Source organism: Liolophura sinensis, chromosome 13 (assembly GCF_032854445.1).
Source record: "Liolophura sinensis isolate JHLJ2023 chromosome 13, CUHK_Ljap_v2, whole genome shotgun sequence".
Lineage (NCBI taxonomy): Eukaryota > Metazoa > Mollusca > Polyplacophora > Chitonida > Chitonidae > Liolophura > Liolophura sinensis.
This window is the reverse complement of record NC_088307.1, coordinates 7873354-7892647: the sequence shown is the minus strand read 5'-3', so window position 1 is coordinate 7892647 and position 19294 is coordinate 7873354. Positions and strand designations below refer to the sequence as shown.

General features: G+C 47.3%; 1 protein-coding gene across 2 annotated transcripts in view; it reads left to right on the top strand.

Moving 5' to 3' along the window:
- The window catches only part of LOC135480330 (sushi, von Willebrand factor type A, EGF and pentraxin domain-containing protein 1-like), a 79615-nt gene that overhangs the window by 39806 nt on the left and 20515 nt on the right, over window positions 1-19294 (top strand). Inside the window, exons 20-21 of one of the 2 annotated variants that reach the window (XR_010445925.1) lie at window positions 2984-3157; window positions 12916-13031. Coding sequence is in view for 1 of the 2 variants with exons in the window: in XM_064760151.1 (XP_064616221.1) it covers window positions 2984-3157 (174 nt within the window). In the remaining variant the exon portion in view is untranslated. The remainder of the gene's footprint in view (window positions 1-2983; window positions 3158-12915; window positions 13032-19294) is intronic. The other variant, XM_064760151.1, reaches the window with a different exon arrangement.

Here is a 19294-nt window from a genome sequence, read left to right as displayed (position 1 = left end):
GAAAGGTCCGGGGTTCTGGAAGCTCAACGTCAGCCTTTTGAATGACGAAGAGTTTCACAAGAACATGCGAGATTATTTTGCCGCTTGGATGTCAGAGAGGGATTCTTTTAGGCCTGCTGCTGAATTCTGGGAGGAGGGCAATTCTGGGCTTAAGCGGGTGGCACTGTCGTACAGTAGGGCTAGGCACGTCGTCGTAAACGGACTCAACGTAAACTCCTAAAGGATTACAACAAGGTCTCTAAAAGAGTTAGTGATGTGGAGACCCATCTAGTTGACCTGTTGGAAGGTCTAAAACGTAAAGTGCGGGCTGGTGAGCAACAGGCTTATAAAGCAGCCGCCGTTCGTGCCAGAGTCAAGTGGCAGGTGGAAGGCGAAAACCCAACTCGCTATTTCTGCTCTTTGGAGAAGTCGCGTGGTACTGAAAAACTTATCCGCGAAGTAGCAACTCCTGATGGCCGTTCAGTCCGGTCCACCAAGGATTTATTGCAGACCACATGCAATTTCTACCAGAGATTCTTCACCTCAGAGGGAGTTGAGAGAAATTGCATGCAGGAGTTGATCTCCCAGATCCCCCAGATCTTGCCTCCTCAGGAGGCCGCGATCTGTGAACAGCCGTTCACTTTGGATGAGCTGCATTCTGCAGCAAAATCCATGACGATGAACAAGTCCCCCGGTATCGATGGCCTTCCTGTCGAACTGTATTTGGCTTTCTGGGATGTGCTAGGCCCTATCCTGCTGCACGTTGCCAACGAGGCTTTTGAGCAGGTTGAGTTGACCGATTCAATGCAGCAGGCTCTTGTCAGGCTCGTTCACAAGCGGGGGCCAAAAGAGGACCTGCGGAATTGGGCTCGCCAGGGCTGTCCTCTGTCTCCCCTGCTTTACGTTCTGGCCGCAGAGGTCCTTGGGTTGGTTGTGATGCCTTCTGACATGAAGGGAGTGAGAGTCCCTGATGTCGAAGAACCGATCAAAATCTCCCAGTATGCCGACGACGCATCTCTCTTCGTGGGAGATGAAGACTTCCACATTGCCGAGACCATCTTGAACAAGTACCAGAAAGCGTCAGGCTGCAAAGTCAACAGATCCAAGTCAAAAGGGTTATTCTTGGGTGCTTGGAAGGGTCGTGCTGATATTCCTTTGGGTATTGAATGGTCACAGGATCACGTCAAACTCTTGGGGGTAAAACAAGGTGCAAAAAACACGGCTTCTGTTAACTGGAATGACCGCATCCAGAAGGTCGGCAGCACCCTCAAGGAGTGGAGCAAGAGAGGCCTAAGCATTGTTGGGCGAGTCCTTGTGTTAAACTTGGCAATGTCGAAATTGTGGTATGTTGCCTCAGTTTTTGACTTGCCGACTGATAAGGAGAACACATTAGTTGGGATGTGTCGGGATTTTTTGTGGAAGAATAAAAAGCCTCTGGTCTCTTCCAAAGTTTGTACCCTCCCCAAGGCAAGTGGAGGTCTAGGCCTCGTAGATATCCCTAAGAAGGTTCAGTCCTTAAAGCTGGCTTTTATGGAGCGGCTTATGTTGAGTTCGTCTCGGTGGGCTCAGGTAGGCCGGAGGCTTGTGGCGTCGAAAAGTGAACCCCACGCTGTGGTTGATTTTTTTCCGGCTGCTTAAAGCTCCAACGCGTTTCAGTTCTCTTCCTCGGTGGTACTTCGACCATCTGAAAACCTTCTATAAGCTGAAACGGACTGAGGCTGATCCGGTTTCGTGGCAGGAAGCTCTGGATCAGCCTTTGTATGGAAATCCCCTAATTTTGGGAGAGGGTGGAAGACCCTTGATGCCTGGTAAGACGGCCACGCCCAGTTTCCGGCGATTGTCGGATATTGTGGATGGAGGCACCAGAGTGTGGCTGGTCTTGGAGTCGGTCAATTGGCGTCACCTAGCAGCTGTGCGAAGGGCAATACCGAAGGCAATCTGCCGGATACTGTCACGAATCCCAGCCGGGCGAGGTATCAAGTTAACCAACAGAACCTTTCTCAGCTTTCCTCCAGGAAATGGTATCGGATCCTTCTGGTGGACAACAGCGTAACCCCCGCTGGAGTCCAGAAGTGGCAACAGTTGGGTTGGGTGCCATCGTCCTGGAGGAACTTGTTTTTATCGCTCTGGAAGTCTGGGTTAGACAACCGAGCTAAGGAGGCTGTTTGGCCGCTGTGGCACACACAGTGGAGGGTCGGGCATAAGCTAGTCCGAACAGGACTGTCTGCATCTGCCGACTGTCCTTTGTGCTCGTCTCAGGACGAGACCGTAGAACACCTTGTGTGGCATTGCCCGGTTGCGTCCAGCATGTGGCAGATGTTGGAACGGACAATTGGGCGCCTCCTCGGACGAGGGTTCTCGTTCAGCCTGAAAGATGTGTTGTGGGGGGGACTTGAGACAAGTGCCGCCTTCATTGAAGCCGGTCGTCAGAGATCAGGTGTTTCTTTGTATCTGGTCGATTTGGAGGCATCGGTGCTACGTGGTAGCACACAATCACGTGATTGACCATCTTAAGGTGGTGCCCAGCCTTTTCCACAGGGACCTGCAGTACCACTTGCTGACTGTTTTTGAACGGCATCGCAGGTTCGGAAAGTTGGCGACATTCAAGACCACCTGGTGTCGCAATTCTATTTTTTGCGTTCTGCGGAACGGCAGGCCCGTTGTCCAATTTTAATCTGGCAATTTTTCGTGACCTGGTGTCATAACTTCACATTTTCAGCAGTTCCGCCTATTCTGAGGCGGAAGTTTCACTGTTAATTTTAATGGATATTTGTTTCTTGTGTCTGTCCTGGCTCTATCTGTCTGCCGGTTGTGACGTTTTAGTCATATAATGATGGGCTGGTCCTGTCGGTAAGGATGTAGGTATGTTTTACATACCGCGGACAGATTTGGTTCTGTTTTCCCACAGCCTAGATTGCTGTGGCGTAAAAAAAAAAAGAGATATATATATATATAATGATTAATCAATGGTTTTGTCGATACATTTTGTTTCGTTCTGTTTCAGTATCGCAATGTTCCGAAGTGCCTACGCCTGAGAATGGGCGTCGCATCGGGTATCGTAGGCAAGTCGGAGACACAGTCAGCTTTCAATGCAACCAGGGCTACACCCTACATGGCTCCAAAGAACGAGTCTGCCAGGCAAACCAAGAATGGAACGGCGAAACCACAAGCTGTGTTAGTAAGTCAACGGCTCTACTGCCACATTGCAGTCTATTGCACACTTTTCTACAGCTTACATTGGGGCTTCCATTCTTTTATCGAATCTGTAACCCAGTTTATCAATTTCATGGTGGCTTAATGTCATACTTTTAAGTCACCAGCACTACTCCCACATTGCAGTTTGCTGCACACTTTTCTAGTGCTGTTATCGGTATCTCTTCTGGTCGAACTGATAAGGGCTTTCTGTTTTCCTTGTTTAGTGTAAACACAATTTATTTATTTCATTTTGGTTTAATGTCATACTCAGGAAGTTTTCTAAGTGATTTGATAGTGGTCACTTTTATGGTTGTTGGACACTTAATTGACTAAAGTCTGTACACATGCGTTTGTATAGTTCGAGATGAAAACAAGATATGTATCAAGGTACACAGTTTGGTGGATATTAAAAGTGTAGGTACAAATAGATGATCTGAGCAAGGTACACATTAATGTTCCTGACCAGATATGTTACAGTTAATGTGTGTGTGTCATAGGCCTACACATCTCGTATTGTACACAAATTCTTTTCGAGAGCACAGCAGCTCATGATATCAATGCATCCTTCCTTTAACCAAATAATTTATCTTTTAGTCAGTACTCCAGTCTCCTGACTTTCCAACTTTGGCAAGTTATTGACGTAGTGTGCCACATGTGGCGTGCTTTTATTCAACACATCGGTGAAATAAAATTGCAGCATGCACAAACGGCTACACGAGCGTTGTTGCCTGCGCAAACGGCCAAACCAGCGTCGTTGCCTGCACAAACGGTGGCCACACAAGCGTCGTTGTCTACACAAACGGCCACACCAGCGTCATTCTCTGCACAAACGGCCACACGAGCGTCGTTAACTCGGGGAATTTGTTAGAACGTTACGCGGACGCTGCCGTAGGCTAATCTGACAAGGAAACCAAACACTGGAACGCAGAAATGACAGGTTGTTTTGGTGATTTTGAGTTCACACGGTGCTAGATATACCCTTTACGGCCAGTGACACTGCTGTTGATTCTCTTTGAGCTGAAAACGATTTCTAGGTGTGATGTGTTCTGTAACCAAATGTCCAAAGATGTTGTGTTTGGAAAGAACTTTTCCTTAGATAGATATACACATAGATATATATTTATATCGATATAGATAGATATAGATATATATAGATAGAGAGATATAGATAAAGATAAAGAGAGAGAGAGAGGGGGGAGATAGAGACATGTTGTCAGATCGCTCCATCTGTCAGGCTTCATTTCCTTGGATTTCCAGTGATTTCTTGTGTGTTTCTGATACTCACAGATTTCTCTTGTCACGAGCTATCCATTGATATACTTTGTAGTCAGAAATTCTATATTTTTGACTAGTTTTTTGACATTTTGGTGTTTGGCCAGCGTGGCCGGTGGGCCAGCCCGCGCGGCTTGGCTCCGGCACCAGTTGTCGTGGCCTGTGTTGGAGGCCTATACAGGTTACAGCATAGGACAGTGAACAAGGTCAGCTTGGCCGGTCGAGCGCCATTCATCCCGGGCTAGCAGGGCACACAAAGGCTTTTGTGAATAACAGGCAGCAAATTCGTGCACTCTTGCACGAAGTTTATTGGCCACTGTTCATTGATCAGTGAAGGGGTTGAGCACACAGTGCAGTACCTGACTGGCTGCCAACACAGTTGGACGTGTCAGCCGGGTAGCGCCTTTGGGCGAGGGTTTTTTTTTTTTTTTTTTTTTTTTTTTTTAACCAACAGAATGGCTTTCCGCATTAAAAGGCCTCTTAGCCTTAAATTGCGAATTAAAGGCAATGTAAAAGCCATTGACGTTTATCATGGGTTGCAGGAACGTATCGGCAGCGGACCCAAAGTGTTGAGGGGTTTGGTCCACGTTACTGGCGATCTGTGGAATGTCACTGTTGCCAATGAGGAGGTGAAGCAAAAATTACTTAATGAAGATCTGGTACTTAATGGAGTAAACTGTCCGGTTTATGAAGTTGAGCAATCCAGAACTTTGGTTAAGGTGAAGAGCCCTTATGAGATTCCGGATGAACGGATAGGGGCTGTTTTTAAACAGTTTGGAACGGTGCACTCTGTTGAACGAGAATGCTACCTATTCGACAGAACCTTGCAAAATGGGGTTAGGAGAGTATGGATGAGCAACATTTCGTCCACCATTCCTGAAGCCATATGGGTGGGAGCATCTTTTCGGTTACCAGTCTGGTACAGAGGGCAGGTGCGAGCTTGTCACCTGTGCCAGGCGACAGACCACCTAAAAAATGACTGCCCACTGAAAAACAAATGTTTGATTTGCAAGCAAGAAGGTCATTTCCAAAAGAATTGTCCTCAAGATCTGGACACTGAGAGTAGCGACAATGGGACAAGTAGTGGAGATGAAGATGACATCGCAGTTGCGATGGATGATAATGGTAATAAGGACGACGAGGATATGAATAATGATGATCATGACAATGAGCAGGGAGATAATGACGGAAAGGATGACAGTGATGATGACACGGATGATAGTAATGAGGCTGAGGATGATTGTGAAATGGTGAATGGGGATACGGATGGTGGACAGGAGAGTAGCAATGATGTAGTGGGTAATGATGATAAAAATGAGATGAATGAGGCAGAGGACGGGAATGATAAAGATGCTATGGATAATGGTAAGGACGGGCAGGAGGGTGGTAGGAATGAAGAGGGTAAAGAGGAGGAAAATGATGTGGACAACAATGTAGATAATGGTACTTCATCAGTATCTAGCCAGGTCAAACAGGAGGAAGTATCGTTGAGTTTCACTGAACCGTTGGTTCCGTACAGCTCGACCGGTCAGTCTCCCGAGCAGGACTCTTCACAAGACTTGTGGAGTCAATCATTTACCTTTTCACAGCCAATTGCAAAACAAGATATAAATGAGTCCTTATGGAGCACCGCTTCAGAGGCCATTTTTGTAGACACATCAAAAGACCAAGTTAGCGGCATTGAAGCCTCTGGATCGGTTATCCCCATGGACGACACGACGTCGGAAATGGAGGATTCCGTTCCGGGAGAAGACCTAGACGAGTCAATGCCGGCATACGCTAACGATCAAGGCGAGGTTTTAGTTTCTGTCTCCACTTCTTTAGAAGTCCATTATCGGACCATGCGCCGCGACTCAAAAATTGAGAAAGTCAGGAAACAGAGGAAAGTCATTTACCTGTCCCAGGAGGACTTTGCTGCACGCAAGGCTGCCCTGTACAAGAAGTCGAGAAAAACAAAACTTAAATAGATCCATAATGGCTCTGAATGTTGTCTCACTAAATTGTCAGGGTTTGCTTTCGGACTGGAAGCAATTTTCCCTTGGCCATACCTTCAGGTCATTAAAAGCAGATGTTGCTTTTCTACAAGAGACGCATTTTACTGACGTCAATGACGTAACCCGGTTTGAAACAGCTGTGAAAGGGAAAGTTTTTTCCTCTTCCGGCTCGAATCATAGAGCGGGCACGGCTATTGTGTTTCTTGCTTCTTTCCTCGCGTCGGGGACCATAGTGTCGTCTGTCACTGATCCCGGTGGTCGTTGGGTCAAGGTTGAGGCGGAGTATTCAGGCTTTGATTTTACGTTTGTCGCCGTACATGCACCAACATATGTTCCTGACCGTCGTCGGTTTTTCCAAGGTCTAGAAAGAGTTCTGGGTGATTCAAACATCAACGTCTTCCTGGCCGGAGATTTCAATTGCGTCTTAGATCCCCTAATAGATAGGCGAAGCACGGCCGCGGTAGCTTCTGATTCGTCTACTGCTCCCTTGGCAACTTTGATTAAAACATATTCTCTGTCGGATACTTTCAGGTTCCTACATCCTGATGCCCATGAATACACTTGGACCTCGCCAACTGGTGCGCACTCTTCGCGTCTGGATAGAGTGTATTGTAGCAAGGATCTCCTTGGACATCTGGTTCATGCAGGTCATGAACCCACTGCCATGTCTGATCATACTATGGTCACAGCCAAATTTGATTCAGGGGATTGGGTAGAGAAAGGTCCGGGGTTCTGGAAGCTCAACGTCAGCCTTTTGAATGACGAAGAGTTTCACAAGAACATGCGAGATTATTTTGCCGCTTGGATGTCAGAGAGGGATTCTTTTAGGTCTGCTGCTGAATTCTGGGAGGAGGGCAAATCTGGGCTTAAGCGGGTGGCACTGTCGTACAGTAAGGCTAGGGCACGTCGCCGTAAACGGGCTCAACGTAAACTCCTAAAGGATTACAACAAGGTCTCTAAAAGAGTTAGTGATGGGGAGACCCATCTAGTTGACCTGTTGGAAGATCTAAAACGTAAAGTGCGGGCTGGTGAGCAACAGGCTTATAAAGCAGCCGCCGTTCGTGCCAGAGTCAAGTGGCAGGTGGAAGGCGAGAACCCCACTCGCTATTTCTGTTCTTTGGAGAAGTCGCGTGCTACAGAAAAACTTATCCGCGAAGTAGCAACTCCTGATGGCCGTTCAGTCCGGTCCACCGAGGATTTATTGCAAGCCACATGCGATTTCTACCAGAGCCTCTTCACCTCAGAGGGAGTTGAGAGAAATTGCATGGAGGAGTTGATCTCCCAGATCTCCCAGATCTTGCCTCCTGAGGAGGCCGCGATTTGTGAACAGCCGTTCACTTTGGAAGAGCTGCACTCTGCAGCAAAATCCATGACGCTGAACAAGTCCCCCGGTATCGATGGTCTTCCTGTCGAACTGTATTTGGCTTTCTGGGATGTGCTAGGCCCTATCCTGCTGGACGTTGCCAACGAGGCTTTTGAGCAGGGTGAGTTAACCAATTCAATGCAGCAGGCTCTTGTCAGGCTCGTTCACAAGCGGGGGCCAAAAGAGGACCTGCGGAATTGGAGGCCGATTTCACTCTTGTGTGCCGATTATAAGATCATCACAAAGGCGCTAACCCGCAGACTTGGGTCCGTGATGGGCCTTGTTGTTCACAGTGATCAGACCTGTTCTGTGCCAGGGAGGTCAATCCTCACCAATAGCTTCCTTGTTCGGGACCTTATAGAGCTGGTCGAACACGAGGATATCGAGGCGGCAATCATAAGCCTTGATAACGAGAAGGCTTTTGATCGTTTGGAATGGGCTTTTATGCACAAAGTGTTGGAGCGGATGGGGTTCGGGCCTGTTTTTTGTAAATGGATCCGGCTTCTTTAAAAGTCTCCTGTTAGTCGTATAATGGTGAATGGGTTTATTGGTGACCCTGTTCTCCTCGAGCGTGGAGTTCGCCAGGGCTGTCCTCTGTCTCCCCTGCTTTACGTTCTGGCCGCAGAGGTTCTTGGGGTGGTTGTGAGGTCTTCTGACATGAAGGGAGTGAGAGTCCCTGATGTCGAAGAACCGATCAAAATCTCCCAGTATGCCGACGACGCATCTCTCTTCGTGGGAGATGATGAAGATTTCCACATTGCTGAGGCGATCTTGAATAAGTACCAGAAAGCGTCTGGCTGCAAAGTCAACAGATCCAAGTCAAAAGGGTTATTCTTGGGTGCTTGGAAGGGTCGTGCTGATAATCCTTTGGGTATTGAATGGTCACAGGATCACGTCAAACTCTTGGGGGTAAAACAAGGTGCAAAAAACGCGGCTTCTGTTAACTGGAATGACCGCATCCAGAAGGTCGGCAGCACCCTCAAGGGATGGAGCAAGAGAGGCCTAAGCATTGTTGGGCGAGTCCTTGTGTTAAACTTGCTGGCAATGTCGAAATTTTGGTATGTTGCCTCAGTTTTTGACTTGCCGGCGGATAAGGAGAACACATTAGTTGGGATGTGTCGGGATTTTTTGTGGAAGAGCAAAAAGCCTCTGGTCTCTTCCAAAGTTTGTACCCTCCCCAAGGCAAGTGGAGGTCTAGGCCTCGTAGATATCCCCAAGAAGGTTCAGTCCTTAAAGCTGGCCTTTTTGGAGCGGCTTATGTTGAGTTCGTCTCGGTGGGCTCAGGTAGGCCGGAGGCTTGTGGCGTCGAAAAGTGAACCCCACGCTGTGGTTGACTTTTTCCGGCTGCTTAAAGCTCCAACGCGTTTCAGTTCTCTTCCTCGGTGGTACTTCGACCATCTGAAAACCTTCTTTAAGCTGAAACGGACTGAGGCTGATCCGGTTTCGTGGCAGGAAGCTCTGGATCAGCCTTTGTATGGAAATCCCCTAATTTTAGGAGAGGGTGGAAGACCGTTGATGCCTGGTAAGACGGCCACGCCCAGTTTCCGGCGATTGTCGGATATTGTGGATGGAGGCACCAGAGTGTGGCTGGTCTTGGAGTCCGTCAATTGGCGTCACCTAGCAGCTGTGCGAAGGGCAATACCGAAGGCATGGTTCAGTCTGCCGGATACTGTAACGAATCCCAGCCGGACGAGGTATAAGGTTAACCAACAGGACCTTTCTCAGCTTTCCTCCAGGAGATGGTATCAGATCCTTCTGGTGGACAACGACGTAACCCCTGCCGGAGTCCAGAAGTGGCAACAGTTGGGTTGGGTGCCATCGTCCTGGAGGAACTTGTTTTTATCGCTCTGGAAGTCTGGGTTAGACAACCGAGCTAAGGAGGCTGTTTGGCTGCTGTGGCACAGACAGTGGTGGGTCGGGCATAAGTTAGTCCGAGCAGGACTGTCTGTATCTGCCGACTGTCCTTTGTGCTCGCCTCAAGACGAGACCGTAGAACACCTTGTGTGGCATTGCCCGGTTGCGTCCAGCATGTGGCAGATGTTGGAACGGACGATTGGGCGCGTCCTTGGACGAGGGTTCTCGTTCAGCCTGGAAGATGTGTTGTGGGGCGACTTGAGACAAGTGCCTTCTTCATTGAAACCGGTCGTCAGAGATCAGGTGTTTCTTTGTATCTGGTCAATTTGGAGGCATCGGTGCTACGTGGTAGCACACAATCACGTGATCGACCATCTTAAGGTGGTGCCCAGCCTTTTCCACAGGGACCTGCAGTACCACTTGCTGACTGTTTTTGAACGGCATCGCAGGCTGGGAAAGTTGGCGACATTCAAGACCACCTGGTGTCGCAATTCTATTTTTTGCGTTCTGCGGAACGGCAGGCCCGTTGTCCAATTTTAATCTGGCAATTGTTCGTGACCTGGTGTCATAACTTCACGTTTTCAGCAGTTCCGCCTATTCTGAGGCGGAGGTTTTACTGTTAATTTTAATGGATATTTGTTTCTTGTGTCTGTCCTGGCTCTATCTGTCTGCCGGTTGTGACGTTTTAGTCATATAATGATGGGCTGGTCCTGTCAGTAAGGATGTAGGTATGTTTTACATACTGCGGACAGATTTGGTTCTGTTTTCCCACAGCCTAGATTGCTGTGGCGTACAAAAAAAAAAAAAAAAAAAAAAAAAAAAAGATAGAGAGATATAGATAAAGATAAAGAGAGAGAAAGAGAGAGAGAGGGGGGAGATAGAGACGTGTTGTCAGATCGCTCCATCTGTCAGGCTTCATTTCTCTGGATTTCCAGTGATTTCTTGTGTGTTTCTGATACTCACAGATTTCTCTTGTCACGAGCTCTCCATTGATATAGTTTGTAGTCAGAAATTCTATATTTTTGACTAGTTTTTTGACATTTTGGTGTTTGGCCAGCGTGGCCGGTGGGCCAGCCCGCGCGGCTTGGCTCAGGCACCAGTTGTCGTGGCCTGTGTTGGAGGCCTATACAGGTTACAGCATAGGACAGTAAACAAGGTCAGCTTGCCCGGTCGAGCGCCATTCATCCCGGGCTAGCAGGGCACACAAAGGCTTTTGTGAATAACAGGCAGCAAATTCGTGCACTCTTGCACGAAGTTCATTGACCACTGTCACTTGCCAGTTGATCGGTGAAGGGGTTGAGCACGCAGTGCAGTACCTGACTGGCGGTCAATACAGTTGGACGTGTCAGCCGGGTAGCGCCTTTGGGGTTAAAAATTACTTAATGAAGATCTGGTGCTTAATGGAGTAAACTGTCCGGTTTATGAAGTTGAGCAATCCAGAACTTTGGCGAATGTGAAGAGCCCCTATGAGATTCCGGATGAACGGAGAGGGGCTGCTCTCAAACAGTTTGGAACGGTGCACTCTGTTGAACGAGAATGCTACCTGTTCGACAGAACCTTGCAAAATGGGGTTAGGAGAGTATGGATGAGCAACATTTCGTCCACCATTCCTGAAGCCATATGGGTGGGAGCATCTTTTCGGTTACCAGTGTGGTACAGAGGGCAGGTGCGAGCTTGTCACCTGTGCCAGGCGACAGACCACCTCAAAAATGACTGCCCGCTGAAAAACAAATGTTTGATTTGCAAGCAAGAAGGTCATTTCCAAAAGAATTGTCCTCAAGATCTGGACACTGAGAGTAGCGACAATGGGACAAGTAGTGGAGATGAAGATGACATCGCAGTTGCGATGGATGATAATGGTAATAAGCACGACGAGGATATGAATAATGATGATCATGACAATAAGCAGGGAGATAATGATGGAAGGGATGACAGTGATGATGACACGGATAATAGTAATGAGGCTGAGGATGATTGTGAAATGGTGAATGGGGATACGGATGGTGGACAGGAGAGTAGCAATGATGTAGTGGGTAGTGATGATAAAAATGAGGTGAATGAGGCAGAGGACGGGAATGATAAAGATGCTATGGATAATGGTAAGGAAGGGCTGGAGGGTGGTAGCAATGAAGGGGGTAAAGAGGAGGAAAATGATGTGGACAAAAATGCAGATGATGGTATTTCATCAGTTTCTAGCCAGGTCAAACAGGAGGAAGTATCGTTGCGTTTCACTGAACCGTTGGTTCCGTACAGCTCGACCGGTCAGTCTGCCGAGCAAGACTCTTCACAAGACTTGTGGAGTCAGTCATTTACCTTTTCCCAGCCAATTGCAAAACAAGATATAAATGAGTCCTTATGGAGCACCGCTTCAGAGGCCATTTTTGTAGACACATCAAAAGACCAAGTTAGCGGCATTGAAGCCTCTGGATCGCTTATCCCCATGGACGACACGACGTCGGAAATGGAGGATTCCGTTCCGGGAGAAGACCTAGACGAGTCAATGCCGGCATACGCTAACGATCAAGGCGAGGTTTTAGTCCCTGTCTCCACTTCTTTAGAAGTCCATTATCGGACCATGCGCCGCGACTCAAAAATTGAGAAAGTCAGGAAACAGAGGAAAGTCATTTACCTGTCCTAGGAGGACTTTGCTGCACGCAAGGCTGCCCTGTACAAGAAGTCGAGAAAAACAAAACTTAAATAGATCCATAATGGCTCTGAATGTTGTCTCACTAAATTGTCAGGGTTTGCTTTCGGACTGGAAGCAATTTTCCCTTGGCCATACTTCAGGTCATTGAAAGCAGATGTTGCTTTTCTACAAGAGACGCATTTTACTGACGTCAATGACGTAACCCGGTTTGAAACAGCTGTGAAAGGGAAAGTCTTTTCCTCTTCCGGCTCGAATCATAGAGCGGGCACGGCTATTGTGTTTCTTGCTCCTTTCCTCGCCTCGGGGACCATAGTGTCATTTGTCACTGATCCCGGTGGTCGTTGGGTCAAGGTTGAGGCGGAGTATTCAGGCTTTGATTTTACGTTTGTCGCCGTACATGCACCAACATATGTTCCTGACCGTCGTCGGTTTTTCCAAGGTCTAGAAAGTGTTCTGGGTGATTCAAACACCAACGTATTCCTGGCCGGCGATTTCAATTGCGTCTTAGATCCCCTAATAGATAGGCGAAGCACGGCCGCGGTAGCTTTTGATTCGTCTACTGCTCCTTTGGTAACTTTGATAAAAACATATTCTCTCTCGGATACTTTTAGGTTCCCTCATCCTGATGCCCATGAATACACTTGGACCTCGCCAACTGGTGCGCACTCTTCGCGTCTGGATAGAGTGTATTGTAGCAAGGATCTCCTTGGACATCTGGTTCATGCAGGTCACAAACCCACTGCCATGTCTGATCATACTATGGTCACAGCCAAATTTGATTCAGGGGATTGGGTAGAGAAAGGTCCGGGGTTCTGGAAGCTCAACGTCAGCCTTTTGAATGACGAAGAGTTTCACAAGAACATGCGAGATTATTTTGCCGCTTGGATGTCAGAGAGGGATTCTTTTAGGTCTGCTGCTGAATTCTGGGAGGAGGGCAAATCTGGGCTTAAGCGGGTGGCACTGTCGTACAGTAGGGCTAGGGCACGTCGCCGTAAACGGACTCAACGTAAACTGCTGAAGGATTACAACAAGGTCTCTAAAAGAGTTAGTGATGTGGAGACCCATCTAGTTGACCTGTTGGAAGGTCTAAAACGTAAAGTGCGGGCTGGTGAGCAACAGGCTTATAAAGCAGCCGCCGTTCGTGCCAGAGTCAAGTGGCAGGTGGAAGGCGAAAACCCAACTCGCTATTTCTGCTCTTTGGAGAAGTCGCGTGCTACTGAAAAACTTATCCGCGAAGTAGCAACTCCTGATGGCCGTTCAGTCCGGTCCACCAAGGATTTATTGCAGGCCACATGCGTTTTCTACCAGAGCTTCTTCACCTCAGAGGGAGTTGAGAGAAATTGCATGGAGGAGTTGATCTCCCACATCTCCCAGATCTTGCCTCCTGAGGAGGCCGCGATCTGTGAACAGCCGTTCACTTTGGATGAGCTGCATTCTGCAGCAAAATCCATGACGCTGAACAAGTCCCCCGGTATCGATGGTCTTCCTGTCGAACTGTATTTGGCTTTCTGGGATGTGCTAGGCCCTATCCTGCTGCACGTTGCCAACGAGGCTTTTGAGCAGGTTGAGTTGACCGATTCAATGCAGCAGGCTCTTGTCATGCTCGTTCACAAGCGGGGGCCAAAAGAGGACCTGCGGAATTGGAGGCCGATTTCACTCTTGTGTGCCGATTATAACATCATTACGAAGGCGCTAACCCGCAGACTTGGATCCGTGATGGGCCTTGTTGTTCACAGTGATCAGACCTGTTCTGTGCCAGGGAGGTCAATTCTCACCAATAGCTTCCTTGTTCGGGACCTTATAGAGCTGGTCGAACACGAGGATATCGAGGCGGCAATCATAAGCCTTGATAACGAGAAGTCTTTCGATCGTTTGGAATGGGCTTTTATGCACAAAGTGTTGGAGCGGATGGGGTTCGGGCCTGTTTTTTGTAAATGGATCCGGCTTCTTTACAAGTCCCCTCTAAGTCGTGTAATGGTGAATGGTTTTATTGGTGACCCTGTTCTCCTCGAGCGTGGAGTTCGCCAGGGCTGTCCTCTGTCTCCCCTGCATTACGTTCTGGCCGCAGAGGTTCTTGGGGTGGTTGTGATGCCTTCTGACATGAAGGGAGTGAGAGTCCCTGATGTCGAAGAACCGATCAAAATCTCCCAGTATGCCGACGACGCATCTCTCTTCGTGGGAGATGAAGACTTCCACATTGCTGAGACGATCTTGAATAAGTACCAGAAAGCATCTGGCTGCAAAGTCAACAGATCCAAGCCAAAAGGGTTATTCTTGGGTGCTTGAAGGGGTCGTGCTGATACTCCTTTGGGTATTGAATGGTCACAGGATCACGTCAAACTCTTGGGGGTAAAACAAGGTGCAAAAAAACGCGGCTTCTGTTAACTGGAATGACCGCAACCAGAAGGTCGGCAGCACCCTCAAGGGGTGGAGCAAGAGAGGACTAAGCATTGTTGGGCGAGTCCTTGTGTTAAACTTGCTGGCAATGTCGAAATTGTGGTATGTTGCCTCAGTTTTTGACTTGCCGGCTGATAAGGAGAACACATTAGTTGGGATGTGTCGGGATTTTTTGTGGAAGAGTAAAAAGCCTCTGGTCTCTTCCAAAGTTTGTACCCTCCCCAAGGCAAGTGGAGGTCTAGGCCTCGTAGATATCCCTAAGAAGGTCCAGTCCCTAAAGCTGGCTTTTTTGGAGCGTTTTATGTTGAGTTCGTCTCGGTGGGCTCAGGTAGGCCGGAGGCTTCTGGCATCGAAAAGTGAACCCCACGCTGTGGTTGATTTTTTCCGGCTGCTTAAAGCTCCAACGCGTTTCAGTTCTCTTCCTCGGTGGTGCTTCGACCATCTGAAAACCTTTTATAAGCTGAAACGGACTGAGGCTGATCCGGTTTCGTGGCAGGAAGCTCTGGATCAGCCTTTGTATGGAAATCCCCTAATTTTGGGAGAGGGTGGAAGACCGTTGATGCCTGGTAAGACGGCCACGCCCAGTTTCCGGCGATTGTCGGATATTGTGGATGGAGGCACCAGAGTGTGGCTGGTCTTGGGAGTCGGTCAATTGGCGTCACCTAGCAGCTGTGCGAAGGGCAATACCGAAGGCATGGTTCAATCTGCCGGATACTGTCACGAATCCCAGCCGGACGAGGTATCAAGTTAATCAACAGAACCTTTCTCAGCTTTCCTCCAGGAGATGGTATCAGATCCTTCTGGTGGACAACGACGTAACCCCTGCCGGAGTCCAGAAGTGGCAACAGTTGGGTTGGGTGGCATCGTCCTGGAGGAACTTGTTTTTATCGCTCTGGAAGTCTGGGTTAGACAACCGAGCTAAGGAGGCTGTTTGGCTACTGTGGCACACACAGTGGTGGGTCGGGCATAAGTTAGTCCGAGCAGGACTGTCTGCATCTGCCGACTGTCCTTTGTGCTCGTCTCAGGACGAGACCGTAGAACACCTTGTGTGGCATTGCCCGGTTGCGTTCAGCATGTGGCAGATGTTGGAACGGACAATTGGCCGCCTGCTTGGACGAGGGTTCTCGTTCAGCCTGCCCCCGTGGGGTTTCCGGGGTGATAAGAATAGGACCTCAGCCCTCTAGGCAAGCTTGTCGTAAAAGTCGACTAACCTAGAGCTCTCCTGTGTGAGCCCGGTGAATATAATAGGCTCACATCTTCCCGGTTGTGTGAGAGGCAACCGGGGAGCGACCTGTTTGCCGTGGGTTGCGACCCGTAATCTACGAGGACGGGATCCTGGTGGCTGAGGGCGTGTTGGTCTTGCGAGATCCTCACGCCCAACACGCCACTTTGGCCCTTACTTGGAGAGAGACGGGAGGTCGGATGGGCCCGGTCCGATCAATCGGCTTGGTCATGTCTTGCCTCTGCGTGGTCCCAATTGCTTCAATAACAGCACATCATTTAGCGAACAAATGTTATTTCTGAAATATCGTTTGCGGGACTACGTTTTGAGGCGGTGGCTCATGGGTCAATCGAGTAGATTGAATTTAACCTTTGGTATAAATCAATCTGTTCGAGTATACCTCATATGGAATCCTTGGTGTCTTTCCTGCCGGGTATTCCCAGGTTCAGGCATCGCCCTTGTTGGCACTCCGTGGTGGGTGGGGAACATATGGGGTGAAATTTATATCTATATGTCATGTCTACATTAAAACCTACTTTAAATATTTCGAATATAGCTAATAAATCTTCCTCTCAGCCGACTTTGTTTTTAAGTGCTGATAAAAAGAGGAAGTTGTCTGACTCACTGGATAACGAACAGAGCAGTTGGCCGGCTTTTATTGTTCTCTCAACTAAGAGTGAACAAAAGCCGGCTTCAAAAATTCACCCGTTTCTTTTGCAGAGGGCTCTCCAGGGCACAGCTGGAACTTTAAAAAACGTTAAAAAACTTAGATCCGGAGACATTCTCATTGAATGTTTCCGGCAACAACAGTCAAAAAATTTACTTAAATTAAATAAAATATCTGACATATCTGTTTTCACATCCCCTCACCATTCCCTGAACAGCTGTCAGGGAATCATTCGTGACAGGGATGGTGATATAGCTGACCTGACTGAGGAAGAAATCTGCCAAGAACTAAATTCACAGGGTGTTACCAGAGTGAAACGCTTCGTTACGAAGAAATCTGGTAACCTCTTTAAACTTAATACATACCTGCTTACCTTTAACACTACCTCACTTCCATCTCATATCTACGTTGGCCCGTATAGGGTTAATGTGGATTTATATATCCCCAATCCTACACGTTGTTTTAATTGCCAACGATTTGGTCATGGCAAGGGACAATGCAAGAACAAACTCATTTGCTTCAGATGCGGCAGTGACGGCCATGAGGGTTTCGACTGCAGCAACACAGTTAAGTGTTGCAACTGCAGTGGAGATCACATGGCCTCCTCAAGGGACTGTCCGCTTTTCGTTAAGGAAAAGCAAATTATCAACTTAAAAATTAAAAACAATATCTCCTATCAGGACGCCCGGAAATTAGCCTCACTTTCTAATACTTCTCTACCGACTTCGTTTGCCAATGTGGTCAAGCGAGTAGCAACTGTTGCTACTCAAACCTCTTGGACTTGGCCCATTGGAAACGACAAACCTAGTTATGTTTCTGTGCAACTTCCATCTCAACCTTCATTTAGTTCTTCCTCAACTCAAACTCCTTCAAAAGAACAAATAAAAACAGTAAATAGTATAGAACACCCTGGTAAACCAGCTGAGCCCAATTGCCCTAAAAATGACAAAAATAAGTCCAAAAGTCAATCACAAAATAATAATAAAATAACTAATAAACCTAGTGGCCCCACAGAGCGTCCCTCTAAGGCCACTAGGGATCCTATACAAACTTTTAATAAGTTTGGTTCGTTGGAGGACGTTGGTCCTTCAACATCAGATGCGGAGGTGATGGATATATCACCCGCATCAGGGAGATCTTCCAGCCGATCTCCACGAAAGGGTCGTCCTCGATCAAAACATAAAGCAAAATCTCCTATACGTCTCCCTCCATAATGGCGATATACGACAAAATTATACAGTGGAATTGTCGAGGCCTGAAGGTAAATTTTATTGAAATAACACAGCTTGTTCAATCATTAAATCCTATTGCCCTGTGTCTTCAGGAAACTCACCTGAAGACATCTGACAAAATAACTCTTAAAAATTACTCACTATACAGTACGTACTCGAATGAAGAAGATCGAGCTGCAGGCGGCTCCTCTATCTTCGTCAATAACAATATTATTCACAGCCCTGTTGCTCTGGATACAGAGCTTCAGGCTGTGGCCGTTCGTGTTTCACTATGTGAAACAATCACATTATGTTCAGTGTATATTCCCCCGAACATTTCTTTGTCAGCTTTGCAGTTAAATAATTTAAAAGAACAGTTGCCAACACCTTTTATACTTATGGGAGATTTTAATTCCCATAACCCCCTATGGGGCAGTAACAACATAAATGATAAGGGCAAGATAGTAGAAAACTTCTTATCTAACGAAGAACTGTGTTATTTCAATGATGGTTCTAATACCTATTTACATCCAGGTAACGGCGCTTATTCTGCTATCGATCTCACTATTACAGATCCATCACTTTTCCTTGATTTTTCTTGGAGGGTGCATGACGATCTTTGTGGTAGTGACCATTTTCCTATAATCCTAGAACATATCACTTCTAATTCTTTAGAACGTGTAGCTAGGTGGAAATTCGATAAAGCAGATTGGATCGCATTTGAGATGTTCTGTGAGGCTGACATCACTCCAGAGAATCTCAATGCTGCAGAAGATCCTCTTTTAAAATTTAATGAACTTATATTAACAGCAGCTGATAGAACCATACCTAAGACCTCGACAAATCCCATATCCAAAAGTAAACCCTGGTACGACGATGACTGTCGCAAAGCCATAAAGGATCGCAAAAAGGCCGAGCGCAGATTTAATCATTGTCCTGATAATAATAATTTAAACCAGGTCCGTATATTCGGAGCTAAGGCTCGCCGATTAATTAAGTCTAAGAGACGTTCTTGTTGGCGGAACTTTGTTTCGGGCATTACGTCAAAAACACCCATGCGTAAGGTCTGGAACATGGTTCAGAAGCTTAAGGGCAAAAACAACAAAGCCAAAATTCAGCATTTAAAAGATGGCGATACCCTATTAACATCGCCATCTGAAATAGCGAATAAAATAGCTGAAACAATATCTCAGAAATCTTCTTCTGAGAATTACACTTCTGAGTTTCGACGTATTAAAAAACATAAGGAGAAATTTAAATTGCCTTTTTCTTCTAAGAATTTAGAAGATTATAATCGTCGTTTTTCAATTGAGGAACTTAAAACTTCTCTTATAAAGGCACACGATACTGCGTGTGGCCCTGATAATATATATTATAAGCTTCTGAATCATTTACCATCTGAGCCACTTGAGACTCTCTTAGATTTACTTAATGACATTTGGCAAACTGGTAATTTTCCGCCGACTTGGAGGGAGGCGTGTATTATCCCAGTC